Here is a 16,664-nt window from a genome sequence, read left to right as displayed (position 1 = left end):
TTCACAGATACTACCAGAATGTCAATGTATATGATAGTATCACTATCTATATATGATCACTGTACCCGAAAAAAAAAAAGAAGGCGGCCTGCCAAAGGCAAAGACTAAGTCAACTTTTTATTGACATAATACCTTCATCCTGCAAAGAAAAAAAACGAGGAAATATTATAGAGAGTTTCGATCAATTGTTTCTAATTAAAATCCTTGTAGGTGATATAAAGGTCACGAATGAGATCAGAGGAAGAAAAAACATGCCTTTCTTTGAGAAAAACACAAATAGATTTACAGTCGTGTGTGAGGGACTTGACCCAGGAGACCGTGGCAACGGCCGCAACGGCAATACCTGTTGGTAGTAAATCTCGATTAATTTTACTTCTATTAGGAAACTATTGTTATTGCTGTCAATTATTGCAAGATTTTATTTTTCAATTATGCTCTTCTTACGGAACTATAGTTGGAACTCCTTAAATATCTTATAATAAATTAAAGAACGAACTCAAGACACGTACACTTGCTTTCCTTAAAGAAATATTTACTTCTACCATGATGATACACTCGGACTAAATAAATATTCCTCCCGGATACAGTATATTCTTTAATAATGTTTTTTTCCCAAGTTGCACATTTGAAAATAACTCTAAATACCTTGGATTTATTCAAATATTTGTGTATTGTTCATGCAGCATAATAATATACAAATTAACAACACTTTAGTTTAACTTTGAGAGAAAATGTTTTATGTTAGGAAGATACGGCATAGAACTAACGATATTTCATAGTATTTGAATCATTGTCTAAGAAAGAACATGTCTTTTGCATCGTCGCCTTTCATTCAAATATCAAAAAATATTAATACATGTCCCCAAGACAATGGTGCAATAATTATCGGCTTCAAAGAATAACTGAAGGATTTAAAATTCGAAGCTCAGCTACAGCATATCATAATTCTTTCTAAAGAAAAATGGGTCTAAGAATATTGGTCCTCTACTTTCTAATTTATTTTAATAACTTATGAAAAATTTCTATGGAATCGGATCGATAGTATCCAAAATTTATGAATAACTGAATACTTAATGTAAACTAACAAAAACATAAGGAACGCCATAACAAACTATTACATAACAATTACAGCTGAACAGATGCGACTATTCTGCTTCCTCATTTCTTCCCCTTTTTTTCCCATTTTATGAAAATCACCAACGGGGCCTAAGAAGGCGTCGTAGAGGACCTTATCAAAAAAAATTCGTAGGATCCAACTGATTAATCTGGACCGATCACTTCGGTCAGCCACCTCCAGGTTAATCAGTTCAGCTGCAACTTGAATTATCTAAAAAAAACACGGGAGTCATGGAATCATTCATTAATGACAAATTCCAGCAATTAATCTCCACTTCCATCCATTACTTGTCATGAAGACCTATCCAAGGACGACTGGTGGAGAATGAATAATAACTTCGACCAGGATGCTGATCAACTGATGAGTCATAAATTAGACTATTTTAATTAATCTGTCGTAATGAGAGAATATTCTGAAGCACGAATGAAGATATGTATCCGTGTAGTGTTATAGAATAATAATCAGAAGCCATCATTCGAGCTCCAAAGAGAGTTTTTTTTTTTTTAATCCTTTCCTTTTAAACACTAGCATTTACAGTTGAGCATAATTGAAGTGGAAAAATTACCTAGAATTTTGGCCTAAAATGCTATTCTCCGGATCATGAAGCTGATTTGTTGATAGGCTCTTCGTTGCAATTTGGGAATTTTTCCTTCTTTGTCTTGTTATTCACGTTCGTCTGTTTGGCCTCCATGTGATTTCGACAACGTTTGTGTTTCAGTCTCAACCAAGCAGCTCCGGAAAGCCGCTCCCTGTACGGACCAGGTTGGACCGGAGCCTAAGGCCACCGCCGGTCCGCGGGCTGCTCGGAGTCGACCGCACCGCCCGCGGTGACTCGAGGCTCCGCCGGAGGAGATGTTTGACGGCCGCGATCAGCTGCTCCGCCGGGTCCACCGCCGGCTCCTCGGCGGACCTGAAGCTCCGGCAGAAGGTGGCGTGCCGGCCCATGGCCTCTTCCGTGGAGATCATGAGTTCCGAGCGGCGGATCTCGTCCTGCACGGCCTCCGCGCAGAGGCCGCAGATCCACCTCCCAACATGCCGCTCCCGCACAACCGCGATATACGCCGGCGTGCACTCCTCCGTGAGGCCGCAGCAGTCGCACGACGCGAACTCCACCTCCACTGCGGCCGCCGCCACCACGGTGGCTTCAGCCCCGCTACTAATCAACGTAGTCGACATGACGAAGAAAACGGATCTAGAATCAAAATTTCTCCCTAGAAACACAATCATGTATTCAGATCGACTCCGAGATATAAATTTCTCTCAATAAAAAAAAAAGGGGCACATACCGATTTGGTGGAGAAGCGAAGATGAAGGAGGAGGAGGAGGAGATGGGAAGCTACCTTAGCTTCTCTGCTGGGGGGATTCGATTTCTTCGCCGTCTCCTCTCGCTGCGATCATCGACGATGGCTTCGACGCTGCTTCCGGCTGTCGAGAAGCTTCCATTTCTCGGGTCAAAACTCAAAACAGAGAGGTTGCTTGCTGCCTCGCTCGTTATAGATCTCTCTGAGAATTCCTCCCCCTTCTGGTTGTTTCCTCTTTTGTCGATACGGCGGGTGTCGTGGCGGGTGGGTGGGGTTTGGGGGTGAACGAAGGGCTTTTATCGACTAGGCATCGGGCGCCACAGCAATGATTGAGGGGGGAGGGAATGAATCAGTGGGTGGGTGAAGCCTCCGCGTCAGCAAACACCCGGTTGCGATGGTATTAGATGCCTCTTCTTTCGTACCCGATCGGTACCCGCCGGTCGGCTCCGCTACCTGGACTTCGCCTGATAATAAAGCAGGTAAGATTGGTGGAGGGTGGGAGGAATTTAGCGGGCGAATTATTATTGTCGAAGAAGATGCCAGCTGTCTGCCAACTCATCGGCTGAGTGAACCAGGTATTTGCCTAATTGTAACGTCTTGGTCAGTCGTTGCAGTCTTGCAGAAATCAGCGGCGAACGTTATCAACAAAATTCTCAAGTTTACATTTATTGCCAACAGCTTTTTATTTCAAAAAAAAAAAACTAATAATAACATTTTCATTTGTTTATAGCTTACAGCAAACTGTTGCACTTCTAATAAATTAATAATTTTATAAAAAAAAAATTATTATTATTATTATTATTACTTACTTCCTTTTATAAAATAATAGGGGTGTACACTATTCGACATAATAATATTATGTCACCGAATTCTATTATTTTATATGAACTCAACAAGATTATATTACAGTAATTATAAAATCATAATTATTATAATATAATTACTCACTGAACAAATTTAAATTGTAATAACTACAATTTGAATCGGCACAAGCGGGCAAAGACTATCCGGAGATAACCAACGATGGACATGTAGTTGGACTATCGGGCACCGAGAGGAGGGCGACCTTTAATCACCTATTCCAACTCAAATTATAATCTAGATAAGATTATGAACCCAATCATAATTAATTATGATGAAATTTTAACCATAATCCAACTGCAGTTACTAAGGAAAAAAGGAAACAAATATAACCCAAGTTTGATGTATCTATTTCTACCTACTAATAAGAGAAAATTACGTTTTCAATCATATAACTTGTACGTTTTTCAATTTTAATTATGTTATAAGTCAATTTATATCTTTAGTCTGTAATTTATAATATTTTTTAATTTTAATCTTTTTTTCTTTCAAAATTATAATTTTTCAATAGAAAATATTAAGTTGTAAATTGGATTTGGAGGTTTTGATTTTTATGAATCATGTATTTTTTTTATATTCCAATTGTAAATTGGATATTTTTGGTTGAAAATTTTTAATTTTTAGAAAGAAAGATTGAAATTAGAAAATATTATAAGTTACGTGAACGTAGAAAAGGTGCATGTTATGAAGCTGGAAACGTAATTTTTCATATTAATAATAATAATAATAATAATATTTTAAGAAAATGAGATGGGCCCTTTAACAGGATAGGATGAGACGGAGCGAACAAGTTTGACGGTCAAACTGCTACGTCTCTCGTGTTGCCGTGACGACGGTGGCTTGCTCCTCCCCACCGCCATCGTTTGCTTCCCTTCCCCGCCAATCAATTTCAGAACCAAAAGGAGCTCTTTCCTCCTCATCGCTTGATCCGTTCATCAGCCTTCTCCCAGCATCATCGCCGATTGCCAATTGCCGATTGGTGAGACTCAATAGAGTGTCTATGTTCTACTGGTTTTCACCTGAGAATTTCTGGTGCTGCTTTTTGCTTGCGATCGTCTACTAAAATTTTAGGGCTCTTGTCGTTTTTTCTTCGATTTAGAGTATTTGGGAGGATTGATATTTTGAAAAAAAAAAAAGAAAGGTAATTATTTTCTTCTCAGATTCATTCACGGATATCGATTTCGTGAATGTTACGGCCCAGAATTATGGATCAGAAAGGGAAAAAAAGTTATTTTGATAATCAAATCTGAGTTGAATCTATGCTCCATTTATACCTTAATATCTCAGAAGATCTTATTATTGTCATTCCCTCTCTTTTTTGAGTTATAAATGCGAGAGCAGTGATTTCATATTACTTGTGATCCTGTTTGTCAAAGGATTGATTTTACAAACTAATGATAGCCTTGAATCTGATTGCGCAGAAAATACTCTGTTGTCTCACGCGAATTGATCCCAAATAATCGATGGTGACAACGGAATTTAACGAAAAATCTTCATACTCCTCACTGTCAAAGCTAGATTTGGGTAGTTACCATGACAAAGAGAATGGAAGCTACTTGGTTGATCCTGATAAGGGCGCTTCATGGCTGAGATTGCCAAAACATGATTGTCTATTCCAATCATCATCAGATGACTTTCTCGACCAAGGCAATCAAAGTCAGAACTCCTTCCACAGAACCCAACCCAGCCAACTCAGAGCTAATCCTGAAGTGAACTTGAAGAATGTTTTGAATGGGTTATATTCAATTCTTGTGGGACGAAACCAAGCAGATAGTGCCAGTCAACCTCAGCTAACCTCTGGTTCAGATGAATCCCCAAGCTCAGACATATCATTTTTCGGTGTAGGACCAAATGGGGATAGTTTTTTGCATCGATCAGTTTGTGTGCCAAGTGCACCACCATTTGATGTAGAAGCTATTAACTGTGATACATTCAAAGATATGCTTGAGGCAGATCCGCCCGAATGGATTCCTGATAGTTATTCAAGAGTCTGCATGCAATGCGATTCCCCTTTCACAGTCATCACCCGAGGAAGACATCACTGTCGTTTTTGCGGTTGTATATTTTGCAGAGAATGTACAAAAGGAAGGTGCTTGTTACCAGTCAAATTCCGAGAACGAAATCCTCAAAGAGTCTGTGATTCTTGCTATGACAGGCTTGATCCTTTGCAGAGCATACTGATTGTCTCAAACAGTAATTCTGTGCAATCAGCTAAACATGATGTTACTGACTGGACATGCATGAGAGGATGGTTAAATTTTCCTGTCGGCATGTCTATGGAGTATGAAATATACAAGGCCACAAATACCTTGAGGAGTTATTGTCAGGTGTTGTTTCCTAATCCTATAACTTCTATGTTTGAAATTTCATTGTAGTTTGTAGTATATCTTTTAAATCAAATATGAGCAGTTTGGGAATGTGGATATCATGCGCCACACATCAACATTTTGCCTAGCATGCAGGTTGCTAGGTTAGATCCTGAGAAATCAATTCCCTGGGTTATCCTTAAAGGAGCAAAAGGACTTGCCATACTGACAGTAATTAAAGCTGGTGCACTTCTTACTTACAAGGTGGGTACTGGTCTTGTAGTTTCTCGAAGAGTTGATGGATCATGGTCTGCGCCATCTGCCATTCTATCTATTGGTCTTGGATGGGGAGCACAGGTAAGCATTAAATTGTCAGCTGTTCTTTTTGCTGTTACACTTGTGTTAAAATGCTTAGTGAAGCACTTATCTGGAAATTATATTTATGCCACTGTAGTAGTTTACTGTTATTCCATGTTCTTCTCAATAGGTAAATAAGCCATATGATGCAAAAAAACACTTGATACCAATTAACTACTTGGGTGTATATATATTTATTTAAAAATAAAATGCCTACATTTCATCATTATTTTGATATCACATTTGCTTCTTTTTTATTTTGCTTTTTTTATTTGAAACTTAGATGGGAGGCGAGCTTACGGATTTCATCATTGTGCTTCATGGCTCTAGAACTGTCAAAGCATTTAGCAGCAACATGCATGTCTCAGTGGGTGCAGGCTTGAGTGCTGCTGCAGGACCAGTAGGGAGAGTGTTTGAAGCAGACGTCAGAGCTAGTAGTAAAGGGTCTGGCATGTGTTATACATACAGTTGTAGCAAAGGTAGTAATTCCTCAATACTAAGATGATTGTTAGTTTGGTTTCCAAAGTATGCTCTAAATCATTGACTAGTTACATGATGTGTCTTCATTGATTGAAAATCCCAAAATAATTGACACTATCAGGTGATAACTTTGTTTGACTAGCAGAGTAACATGCTGGTAAAGTTACAATTAACAGACTTTTCAAGTTATAGATGAAGATTGAGTATAAGATTTACTAGTCAGAAAGTGGGGCATAAATTGAATCTGTCCCAAGCAAATGACAGAAAAATGTTCATGTTTTCCAAGTCCTGATGATATGCTCTTGTCTGTATTTCATAAACATAAGTTATAAACTTCCTATTTGTAGGTGTATTTGCTAGTTGACATATGATATCCATCACAGCTCGAAGTGTTTCAACAATATTGTCATCCACTTCTAAGTAGTCATTGAAAATTTGGTTAAAAATGCACTAGTAAACCAGCCATCCTGATTTGGTATTTGGCAGGTGCTTTTGTTGGAGTTTCACTCGAAAGCAACTTCGTAGCAACCAGGACCGAGACTAACTTGCGCTTCTATGGCGATCCTTACCTGACTACAAATGACATTCTCTTTGGGACAGTGAAGAGGCCTACAGCTGCTGAGCCCTTGTACTTGGCATTGAATGGCTTGTACTCAAAACTAAGTAGTTAGTTCTCCTTCAATCATCTCTTGTACATATTCTACCCCACCGGCTGTCTATTCTCTTATGATCTCAGCTGTCAATTAACTGGAAGGTGCAAATATCTCATTATTGTTGACTGAATACAAAATCCTGTCTATCGAACATCAACTGATTCGTGTTTCAGGCTTTTGGTGTATAGTAGCTAAATTTATCGATTGTGAAGATTTCAAAAGGCTTTTCTTATTACTGTCATGTGTTAAAACGATCATCTCCCTACAAGAGCTTTCCCGCTAAGGCCTAAAAAGTTGCAAATGCCCGATCCCACCATGGTTGTTAGCTGTGTTAATGTATAACCCTTTTCTAACTAAGCCACAGCCAAGATTAGTAAATAAAAAGAACATCTCATTGCACAAAGTTCCTGCTAATGCAATAGTAATTTTACCGTTGCGCTATGGTTGTTCTATTTGGTTTTGCATCAGTTGCAAACTTGAACGAGGTAACAAAGCACAGAGTTACCTGTTTGAAAAGCATTTCTCAAACAAAAACTTATATTAAGCACAATAATTGTCAGTTTATTGGTAAAGCCCGGTCCAGAGCTCACAATTTTTAAGGCAGCAGTAAGCTGCTACTCCTGAATATTATTCTGCATACAGAAGTTTTGAAAACACAAACAATTCTGGCACTCCGCGATTTTACATCGATCGTAGATCCAGCGAAACAAACAGGAAAAGGAAAGAAATTTTTACTCGTAAACACTGAACACTGGTAATCAAGTCGAGGTCCTTTAGTAAGCATTACCTTCAAGAGGCAGGTCATCAAAGCTCCAAAGGTTCACAGCATTTAGATCATCTTGTGTTAATTCACCACCAAATAGGCAATCAATCGACAAATCATCACTTCCTTCTATGTATGGAAATTGCAAGAATTTCTTATATGGATCAAAAGCAGGTAAGCACTCGGGGAGTTTGATTTCGGAGGCTACCTCTGTGGACACTTTCAATCCAGAATTGTTTTTGAAAACCTTCTGAAGATTATCATCACTAAGTACTTCAGTTTCATTGCCTTTGTTTGCTGAGGGAACATAAAAAGGCATAATCTCTGGGTAACCGAAAGAGGTGCAACCCTCATCGGAAGGGAAGTTCACACCTTGGGATGATTCAGAGGATTGTTTAGTAAAACACCGATTTGAATATTCAGGTTTAGGTAGCCCCTTTGTAGAATATAAACCAGAGTCTGAGTTAGACACTGGTGCTCTTGTAGAAGTAGATTTTGGAGCACGCTTTCGGGGGCTACAGCTTGCAGCAGTGGGGAAATTCACCTTGGCTTTTTTCCCACGGATGCGACGAGCTTCAACATCATAAGCTCTTGCAGCCGCTTCAGCTGAGTTGAACGTCCCGAGCCAAACACGAACACCTTTGCTAGGATCTCTGATTTCTGCTGCCCATTTGCCCCATGGGCGCTCGCGAATTCCACGGAATTGGTTCTTTCTCTTCTTTTTAGCTGACTTAGCTGCTGGTCCATCACAATCTCTTGACTTTACGGTGTTTAAACCCTCTGCAATAACAAAATAAGAAATCAACAAATTTTGTTTTGCCTTTGAAAAGCAAACCTTCCTTTTTCATTTCAAACACAAACAAAGGTACAAAATATGAACAGAAGGTTGTTTGATTATCAACCATGGATCTTTAGATATATTTCCCCACAACCAATAGTTTCCTCTAGCATATCATCAAGTGCCTCGTTGAGCTTTCATTGAGTAAGCATCTCCTTGTGACATTAGTTTAAATAAAATTTCAGCTCAAATCATTATAAATCATATTTCATATTAGAATGGCGCAAACAACTATATCTTCCTTCATAATAGAACAGTAGTGATCCACAAGACTCATATAGTATTTTAGCTCCATAACCAAGATCAAGAGTCTAAAAGCAAAGAATCAAAATATAATATCTACTTATATCATCACTAAAAATTTATACAGACCATCCAAGAATTTTGCAAAACATGTTCCCAATAAGTTATGACAAAAATTATAACAAAAGTTGAATTCTGTTAAGGGGAAAGAAGAGGATAGTTTTAGATATGAATTCAACTTTGATAACATCATCTCTTCTTCTAATTGAAGGATATCTATAATTTGAAAACGCTTAAGAAAAATCCATAATCCTTTCTTTTCGTGTTAACTAATTACCTTCTTGGAATTCAGAGATCCATGGAACCATAGAAACTAACGAAGAAGAAATCATCTGCAACTAGAAGATGGACAGTAAAATAACCTTTCTGGAGAGGTAAAAAAAAACTGCAACTTTACCTAACGAGAAAGAGGATTTCGATCCCAAGGGCTTGAAATCGAACTCATCCTCTTCCGAATTGTTGAACTCCTCGAAGTCGGCCTCGAAGTCATCCTCCAGCTCCACCCTCCGCTTCTTCCCTCTCTTCTTTTTCCCGCCGGGCCACAAGTACTCCGCCTTGACCCGACGCGGCACCGCCGCCGAATTGCGATCAGAGATTATCGCTCCTCCGCACATCGCGGAACTCCCTCAAGACTCCTTTTTGATGGGATTTGCAGGGGAAAGGAGACCTTTTGCCTGGTCAAGCCAAGGGCGGCGCTAGTGGGGTAGAGTTCGGTGGGAAGGAGATGATTGATTGAAATAATTGTGGCAAAAGGGGAAAGACTCGCCCCGACCCAAGGTGATTACAAAGGAAGTAAATTGTCAAGAGGAAATTACGGATCAAGGGATGGTCCATTGTACGAGGACTATTAATTTGAATGGAACCCATTTTTAAGTTGATAGGATCCATCCAAATCAAGGGTCTACAATAGTGGATCATTCCCTGATCCGTAAATTGCGGACTAGAGGATTTGTCCTCGTAAATCGCAGTATCTGAACGAGCATGTGACGGATAGGGTGCAATACAGGGATATAAAATTTATTTCTCAACTGTCCTGAAGATCGACCCTGTGACTTTATTGTGATAATACCCATCTCATATCAACTCGAATGACCCGCGAGGTTGATTGATTGAAATAATGTTAATTGCGATGGTGAAAAATATTATAATTAATAATTTTTGTAGTTAAAAAATAAAAAATAAAAACTCCTATAACAGCACCTACATTAAATTTCCTGTCACTATCTAAAATTTAAAATAAATAACTCATTCTATTAAACGTAAAATATCTCTTTTTTCTACCCATTATATCAATTATTTTAAAATTTTTATTATTAAAAAAATAAAAAATATCATTTTATTTTAAAAAAATATTCCCTAAATTTAAAGAATTATTATTTATTAAATTTAAATTTAGAAAATAAAAAAAATAATTAATGTAAAATATTTTTAGTTTAAAATGAAAGAACAAAAAATAAGCTAAACTGCAGATTCAACCACCAATTAACGATTAATTTCAGACTGACCATAACCGGTCCGTTGATCCGGACCAAATCCAATCCGGACATGTCGAGTCTAGACACATTTTCCAAGGTACAATTCAGTCTATTCCCTTTCGAAGATCAAGCTACATAGATTTTGATACCAAATTATCTATCAGCTTTTATTCATTTCAATAGGCCATCGATACACACCCGGGGAAGTGAAGAGATGGGGACACAATTTATGCATCTGCTAAACAAAGAGATCCTGGCAAGCTAAATGGAAGACCAAAATACACACCATAAACGCTAGTAAACAGATTGATCACCTTTAATGCCTATAAAGCCCAACCCCACCAATGCCCTACGTTGAGGAATTCCTTAACAAACCAAGCACAAATCAATATGAAACTAGGATAGGAGAACAGCTTTGATACAATGGAGAAGCCAAGGCAAGACCTATTAATGAATATTACTAATAGAATCTTGATCTTGATTGAAGGTCGTCATGACTAGTAACCTTTGTCAACATCAATGGTGACGGCATGCTTTTCAGCCATTGATTTAGTAACCTTAGGAGCAACACCGGCAGCTTCAGCGGCACAGTTTGTTTCTGATAAAACAAGTTCCCCGACCCTAAGCCCGCCTTGTGCAGATTCTTTCTTCAAGATTTTAACCACTTCCATGAGCTTCTGTGATCCAGGCTTAGTGTTTGCCACATCCTTGTCCTTCTCATCCAACATGACTGGTTTTCCATCCATGACCTGAGATGAAGATCATATAAATAAGTGCTGTGAAGGCAACGGCAATGCAATCCTACTGTGAATGGGAGGTTACAAGGAAAAACTTGACATGAGTTTCAAAGGAAACAAATACTACTGAGACATTGAACTATCAATGATCTGGAATAGGTCGTGCCTTTCTCTGAAGATAAGGTTGCCTGGTTCTCCTTTCTTGCATCACCTTCTGCCGGGCCTCGTAGAAACTGAAATCATCCACAATAGATGTCTTGCTCACATGTTCCTTGAAAAGTTTAAGCAGTTCAAGACCTTGTTCAAGCTTCACCTGAAGAAAAGAGACAAATGTTATCGACAATAATTCTTTACCTGAATAGAAGTAGAAAATTTTCCTCACCTCTTGAGTATCTCTACTGTTTGTCACTGGCTTGTTTTCGTTGTTCTCCAATGTGATATGCTTCAGCATGCTATTGGGTACGTCCTTCACAATATGCCACTTGACGGGAAAACACCCAATCCACTTGTCCTGCTGCCAGAAATCTAATGTTTTGTTGAAATCAACAGGACCTACCATCTCTGCCACACCTATGAACTGTCCGCTTGTGTTCACCTATAATACAAAAGTAAAATAATCAACAATCACAAAAAGAAAAAAAAAACCATAAAAAGTGAAGAGTGAATTTCTAAATTAATGCTTACAGAGAATAACAAGAACACTGGGCATCTGTTAATCTTCTCCTTCGATTCCTGATAAGCAACATCCAGCTTCTTGTTCCCATGGGGAGTGCTAGCCCAGACATTATACTTGATACTTTTGTGAATATCATCCTCACTGTATGATTTTATTACAAAAAATTTGGCATCTGCATATGTTACAGGGAAATCTGCAGCGTTGTATCGATCTTTTTCAGGGACGGCAGAGTCCTGGACATCGGTAGGAAGATTCTGTTCCCTTTCTGCAAGAGAAAAATCAGGCCCAACCCCCTTTTGATTTCTAAAGCGCTCACCCCTCGGTCCTTTATTAAGCTCACTCAGCTCTTGCAAATTCCCATTACTGGAGCCATAGAAACCATTGACCTGACCCCTAGGCATATATTTGCTATCCATGGGCATTACCCATCTTCCATTCATGCTGGAGTCGTACAAATTCGAATAGAAACCCTGATTGCCTCTGAAGCCATTACCATTCCGGCCATACAATCTGTTGTTAGGGTACATCTTGTTCCCCATTCCTGGAACTGCTGATCTGGGCGAATGCATCCCCTGGGAAATAGTTCTCATAATGTTAAATTAGTAGGGAAAATATCTACGGTAGATAGAAATCTGAAAATGGAAGAAAACCACTCCTAATATCAACAAGACAGCTCCAAGTATGAGCCAAAATTGATTCTGGAAATCAGAATACAAAACAAAGTAAAAGTTCAGTGGCAAGTGCTTGGTTTGCTGCAAGGTTGTTATGAGTACTAAGATTAATTATTAGGAAGTACTAATCTGGTTCATTTAAATGCATAATAAACAACTCAATTAACAGAACCTATTAGTGATGTGCATACCATAAATTGAGGAAGGGGACGAAGGTTCTGATTTCTAATAGATGTAGTATTCGCATCATGTGGAGACATTGAAGAGGCATTATTAGTGGAAGTGTGTCTCTGCTGCCCATCAGCAAATACGGAACCATCATACCATGAAATAGGTGACCACATGCCATCAAACCCGTATCTTAGATCTTGATAACCTGAAGATGGTTGTCCACCAGATGAAATGCTTTTACCAAATGCACCACCTGTATTTGATGCAGTATTATGTTGGCTCTGTTTTACTTTTGTAACTCCGTTGTTGTTATTTGTACTTCCTTTAGCAATACCATTTGAACTAGCTTTTGCTGTATCTATTGGAGTAGGAGTAACATCAGTTGCAGTAGATGTAGAAATATTCACTTTGGAACTAGGATTTTGGCTTGCTGTGAATGGAGCATTTGTAGGGAGTGGTGGTTGGAAATATGCAGCTGGGAACTGGTAATGTTGGGATGTGTATAACTGATTACTATGCCCCAAAGTTGGAACTGGGGAACCAGGTGAAGGATATGGACTATATGGTGCATAGCCATATCCATGATGATACATGTCTCCATAAACCCCCTGCTAAAAACCAGAAATGCTATCAAAGCCTTGACATGCATACACAATTACAAAACAACTTGTGAGTTCAAATTTGAAAAAATAAATTGATCAATAAGGTAGTAAGATTATCATCAAAATGAGACGCTCAAGAGAGCATAGGGATTTAATACAACTTACATGTGGAGGCACCTCTATTCCATCATGGTTAACATATCTAGAATAATCCTCCCAATCTGCCACCGAGCCATCATAACCTAAAGTGTTCACAAATATATTCACTCTTCTATAGAGAGACACTACAATCTCATTGAAACTATAGAAATTTAAAACAAAGCACAACTCAAAAATAATTCCATCAAGTCATTAAGGGAAAAAAATCAATCATGTTCAGATAACTAATGTTTTAAAAAGCATATGCAGTCAAGACACCATACAACAAGCGGACACATTTATTTAAAAAAAAAAACTAGTTCTATTGACAAAAAACATGAAGCGGAATATATAAAAAATGAGGACACATTTCATGCATAGTATATCAAATTAATTTAACTAAATAATAATACAAACAAATTTTTATGTAACTCAAAAATTATTACATGATCGCCAAAATCCACTTCCTATACAAAATGTTGCATACAAATACAGCCAAGCATAAAACATAAATCACACATAAGAAAACAAGTTAACCAACTAATGTGATTTATATTAAAAAAAATACTCGTTGATGTAAAGAATACATAGACTATATTACTTGTATATCTGTTGGGTAACATCTTATTAAACAGATTAAGATTGAGTTGGGCATGACTTCAACTTTCAGAAGACAAGACTATGTAATCCTTATGCAAACAAAAGCAGCTGCAATGCAATCCTTACTGCAGAAGTGGATTGTGAATTACCTATGTAAAACAATGATGACAACACATGCTGACATGCATCCCATTAAAATGGTCTAAAACAGAATATAGACAAGATGGCAATTGAATTGATTATTGAAATCATCCGTGGTATTTACATCTAACCTCCATAGTAGTAAGATGAAGGGAATCCGTTTGGCAAGTAGCACATACTTGCATCCTTATGATCCTGAAGCAGAGGAGTAAAAGAACGCTCATATGTAGGGATTGGAGTAACTTTCCCCCCATTTGCTGAAGCATACTGGCCTCCTGAGGTCTTCTTAGAAACAAGAAAAGCCAATTAATAACAACTTTATTCAAATATCAATTTATATATTAATATAATGTTACAATCCCACCAAAAGCAAGTAAAGGATTAGAACAGCTAGAATTCTACCTTCTTTGTAACTCCTGAAACATTGTCACTCTTGCTGTTGGAGTCCAGGGATAACTTTTGCATCAGATCTGTAGCTTCTACGACAAAATTATTAAGGAAGAGCTGAAATTGAAAGCATAATACTTATTTCAAACCAACACAAATCTCTCAGATTGTAGCTCTCTCTCTCAAACCGAATCTCCAGATTGTTAACACAGATGTATGAATGAAAAGCAAATTGAAATTACGAATCAAATATATAGTTAATTTTTTCACAAGCTTTAACAAAGCTTGTCAATACAGACGTAACAAAACAGATATACAGTTATTCTTTCACAAGCATTAGCATCACTAGCCCACGAATTCTCGACAAGGAAACCTACAGAAGGTGACTACAAGAAATAAAGTACAGCGTAGCACCAGACCGTAGCTTAAAAAAAACTAATTTTGACGACTCTAAAGTATCTCAACCCAAGCGAAGAAACAAAAACATAGATCAACTTGCTAGAGCAGTAAAACGAAAGCTAACGCAACGAATGCGTAAAAAACAACAACAGACGCAAAGTCAAGTCTTTGAACATATCAGCGATTGAAAATAACGAGAACAACAAAAAAAAACAGATCAGATCAAGGACCAAGGAACCAATTCCAAGGAAAGAAGGATACGGTCAGCAGGAGGAGCTGGAGAGACGGCCGCCATGAAAAAGAAGGAGCTATCAATTCCAGGAGGATTCGATGGCTCTAAACTCTCGAAGAGGAGGGAGAGAAACCCTAGGAGAGGAGAAGAGAAGAAGCAGGCGCCGCCACAGGAGACGTGGGTAGGAAAAAGAAGAGGGTTTTGTCACCGAAGCAGAGTTGATAAAAATACCCCGCCTTCGCAAGGCGCCACTCTGATTACTAAGCCGCCCCCGTTCACACTCTCCATTGACGCCATTCCATAGACGATTGGTCTACAATGCAGATCCTTTTGGGACCCGTATTGTCCCAGTAAATTGTCCAATCATAGAACGGTATAGATTTCGGGTGAGAAAAGAACGAAGGAGTTCCCTCTCACTTCTGGATGGTGCTTCTCAGCGTAAGCTTCTCGACGAAGTAATTCAAAAATAATGATAAAAAACGGATGCCGCAACTTTTTAACTCTATTGTTTTTTATCAAAAGAAAAAAACAAAAAACTATTTAATACAGTTAATTGACTATTGAGGCAAATGCAAATGTATCACAAATGCAAATATACGATATAGTTTCAAATTAATAAAAAAAATATTACTAAATTATAAAATAACTGCAAATGTTTTTTTAAGATTATATCAGTGCGACTATTATATATAAATTCATCCCTTTAATGGGAATGAACTTTTTCATTTCACTTTTCCTACCTTAGCTATGCTTAAATTATTTATTGAAGTTCCTCTTATAAGAAAATGATTTTATCCACGTCTATATTATTAATTAAATATTTTAAATTTCATAATTAAATATTCATGCAGTTCACATATTAAATATCATACTATCAAATATTTTTAATTTCATCATTAAATATATTTTTTAAATTTTTTTTTAAGAAAAAAAAAGAGAGATCGTCAGGCATAATTCTATACTTGATCATTTCAAATCTCCTTATAACATTCTCTTTCAATAAAAAATATTTAGAAAAATATCTTCGATTATAGATGTTCTTAATTATAGCTACTAGGAAGATCTCTCGTGTTGTATTTTTAAATATATAACATGTGTAAGAGATGAGATTATTTTAATTAAATTATACACAAATGATTATGTTCTTCTATAGTTTCTTATAACTTGTCCCTAAATTATATAAAGGGAATAAATAATGATGTCAATTTATAACCGACTACAAAGTGATCAGAGGATGAGAAAAAAATTTTTTTCCCATGAGTACATACGCCCATCGAAATTTAACACCTTACTTCATTATAATAAAATCGTCACCCTCTAAATAACTAAATACTCTCGTGAGAATAAAAATAAATTTCTAATTAAAGTGTGTAATTTTTTTCCGATTAATTCTAATTCATCTATCAAATAAATCTAAAACACAAATTAATAGATACTCGAACATGGACCTTCTAAA

The 16,664-nt window shown here is 37.4% G+C and overlaps 4 protein-coding genes across 8 annotated transcripts; 1 reads left to right on the top strand and 3 right to left on the bottom strand.

The window, feature by feature from the left end:
• Nucleotides 1-1,039: 1,039 nt before the first annotated feature.
• Nucleotides 1,040-2,865, bottom strand: LOC122032616. Of its 4 annotated transcripts, none has more exons than XR_006126157.1 (3): nt 2,404-2,865; nt 1,683-2,328; nt 1,040-1,327 (listed from the first exon to the last, which is right to left on the bottom strand). XR_006126157.1 is itself a non-coding variant. In XM_042591925.1 (2 exons), exon 2 carries the CDS (start codon nt 2,291-2,293, stop codon nt 1,838-1,840), a length of 456 nt encoding a protein of 151 aa, XP_042447859.1. In that variant the 5' UTR covers nt 2,294-2,328; nt 2,404-2,865; the 3' UTR covers nt 1,545-1,837. The 4 variants fall into 4 exon arrangements, 2 of the variants coding, with proteins under 2 accessions (XP_042447859.1, XP_042447860.1); XR_006126158.1 differs by lacking the exon at nt 1,040-1,327 and adding an exon at nt 1,356-1,474; XM_042591925.1 differs by lacking the exon at nt 1,040-1,327 and having other exon boundaries at nt 1,545-2,328.
• A 1,200-nt stretch (nt 2,866-4,065) lies between these two features.
• On the top strand, nt 4,066-7,232 carry LOC122032446. The gene is made up of 5 exons (XM_042591734.1): nt 4,066-4,258; nt 4,701-5,606; nt 5,742-5,942; nt 6,226-6,421; nt 6,909-7,232. The coding sequence occupies exons 2-5, from the start codon at nt 4,743-4,745 to the stop codon at nt 7,091-7,093; spliced, it is 1,446 nt and encodes a 481-aa protein (XP_042447668.1). The 5' UTR covers nt 4,066-4,258; nt 4,701-4,742; the 3' UTR covers nt 7,094-7,232.
• Nucleotides 7,233-7,594: 362 nt separating this feature from the next.
• On the bottom strand, nt 7,595-9,731 carry LOC122032408 (ethylene-responsive transcription factor 1-like). The gene is made up of 2 exons (XM_042591697.1): nt 9,377-9,731; nt 7,595-8,618 (listed from the first exon to the last, which is right to left on the bottom strand). Exons 1-2 carry the CDS (start codon nt 9,591-9,593, stop codon nt 7,849-7,851), a joined length of 987 nt encoding a protein of 328 aa, XP_042447631.1. The 5' UTR covers nt 9,594-9,731; the 3' UTR covers nt 7,595-7,848.
• An 863-nt stretch (nt 9,732-10,594) lies between these two features.
• LOC122031122 (YTH domain-containing protein ECT4-like) lies at nt 10,595-15,408 on the bottom strand. 2 transcript variants are annotated; one of them, XM_042590202.1, is made up of 9 exons: nt 15,238-15,408; nt 14,593-14,669; nt 14,322-14,472; nt 13,477-13,553; nt 12,730-13,320; nt 11,876-12,439; nt 11,574-11,786; nt 11,358-11,504; nt 10,595-11,203 (listed from the first exon to the last, which is right to left on the bottom strand). In XM_042590202.1, exons 1-9 carry the CDS (start codon nt 15,269-15,271, stop codon nt 10,952-10,954), a joined length of 2,106 nt encoding a protein of 701 aa, XP_042446136.1. In that variant the 5' UTR covers nt 15,272-15,408; the 3' UTR covers nt 10,595-10,951. The 2 variants fall into 2 exon arrangements, with proteins under 2 accessions (XP_042446136.1, XP_042446137.1); XM_042590203.1 differs by having other exon boundaries at nt 12,730-13,317.
• Nucleotides 15,409-16,664: the final 1,256 nt, after the last annotated feature.

This window comes from Zingiber officinale, chromosome 11A (genome assembly GCF_018446385.1).
Source record: "Zingiber officinale cultivar Zhangliang chromosome 11A, Zo_v1.1, whole genome shotgun sequence".
In the NCBI taxonomy this organism is placed as follows: Eukaryota; Viridiplantae; Streptophyta; class Magnoliopsida; order Zingiberales; family Zingiberaceae; genus Zingiber; species Zingiber officinale.
Note: the sequence above shows the minus strand (reverse complement) of the source record. Positions and strands in the feature narration are given on the sequence as shown.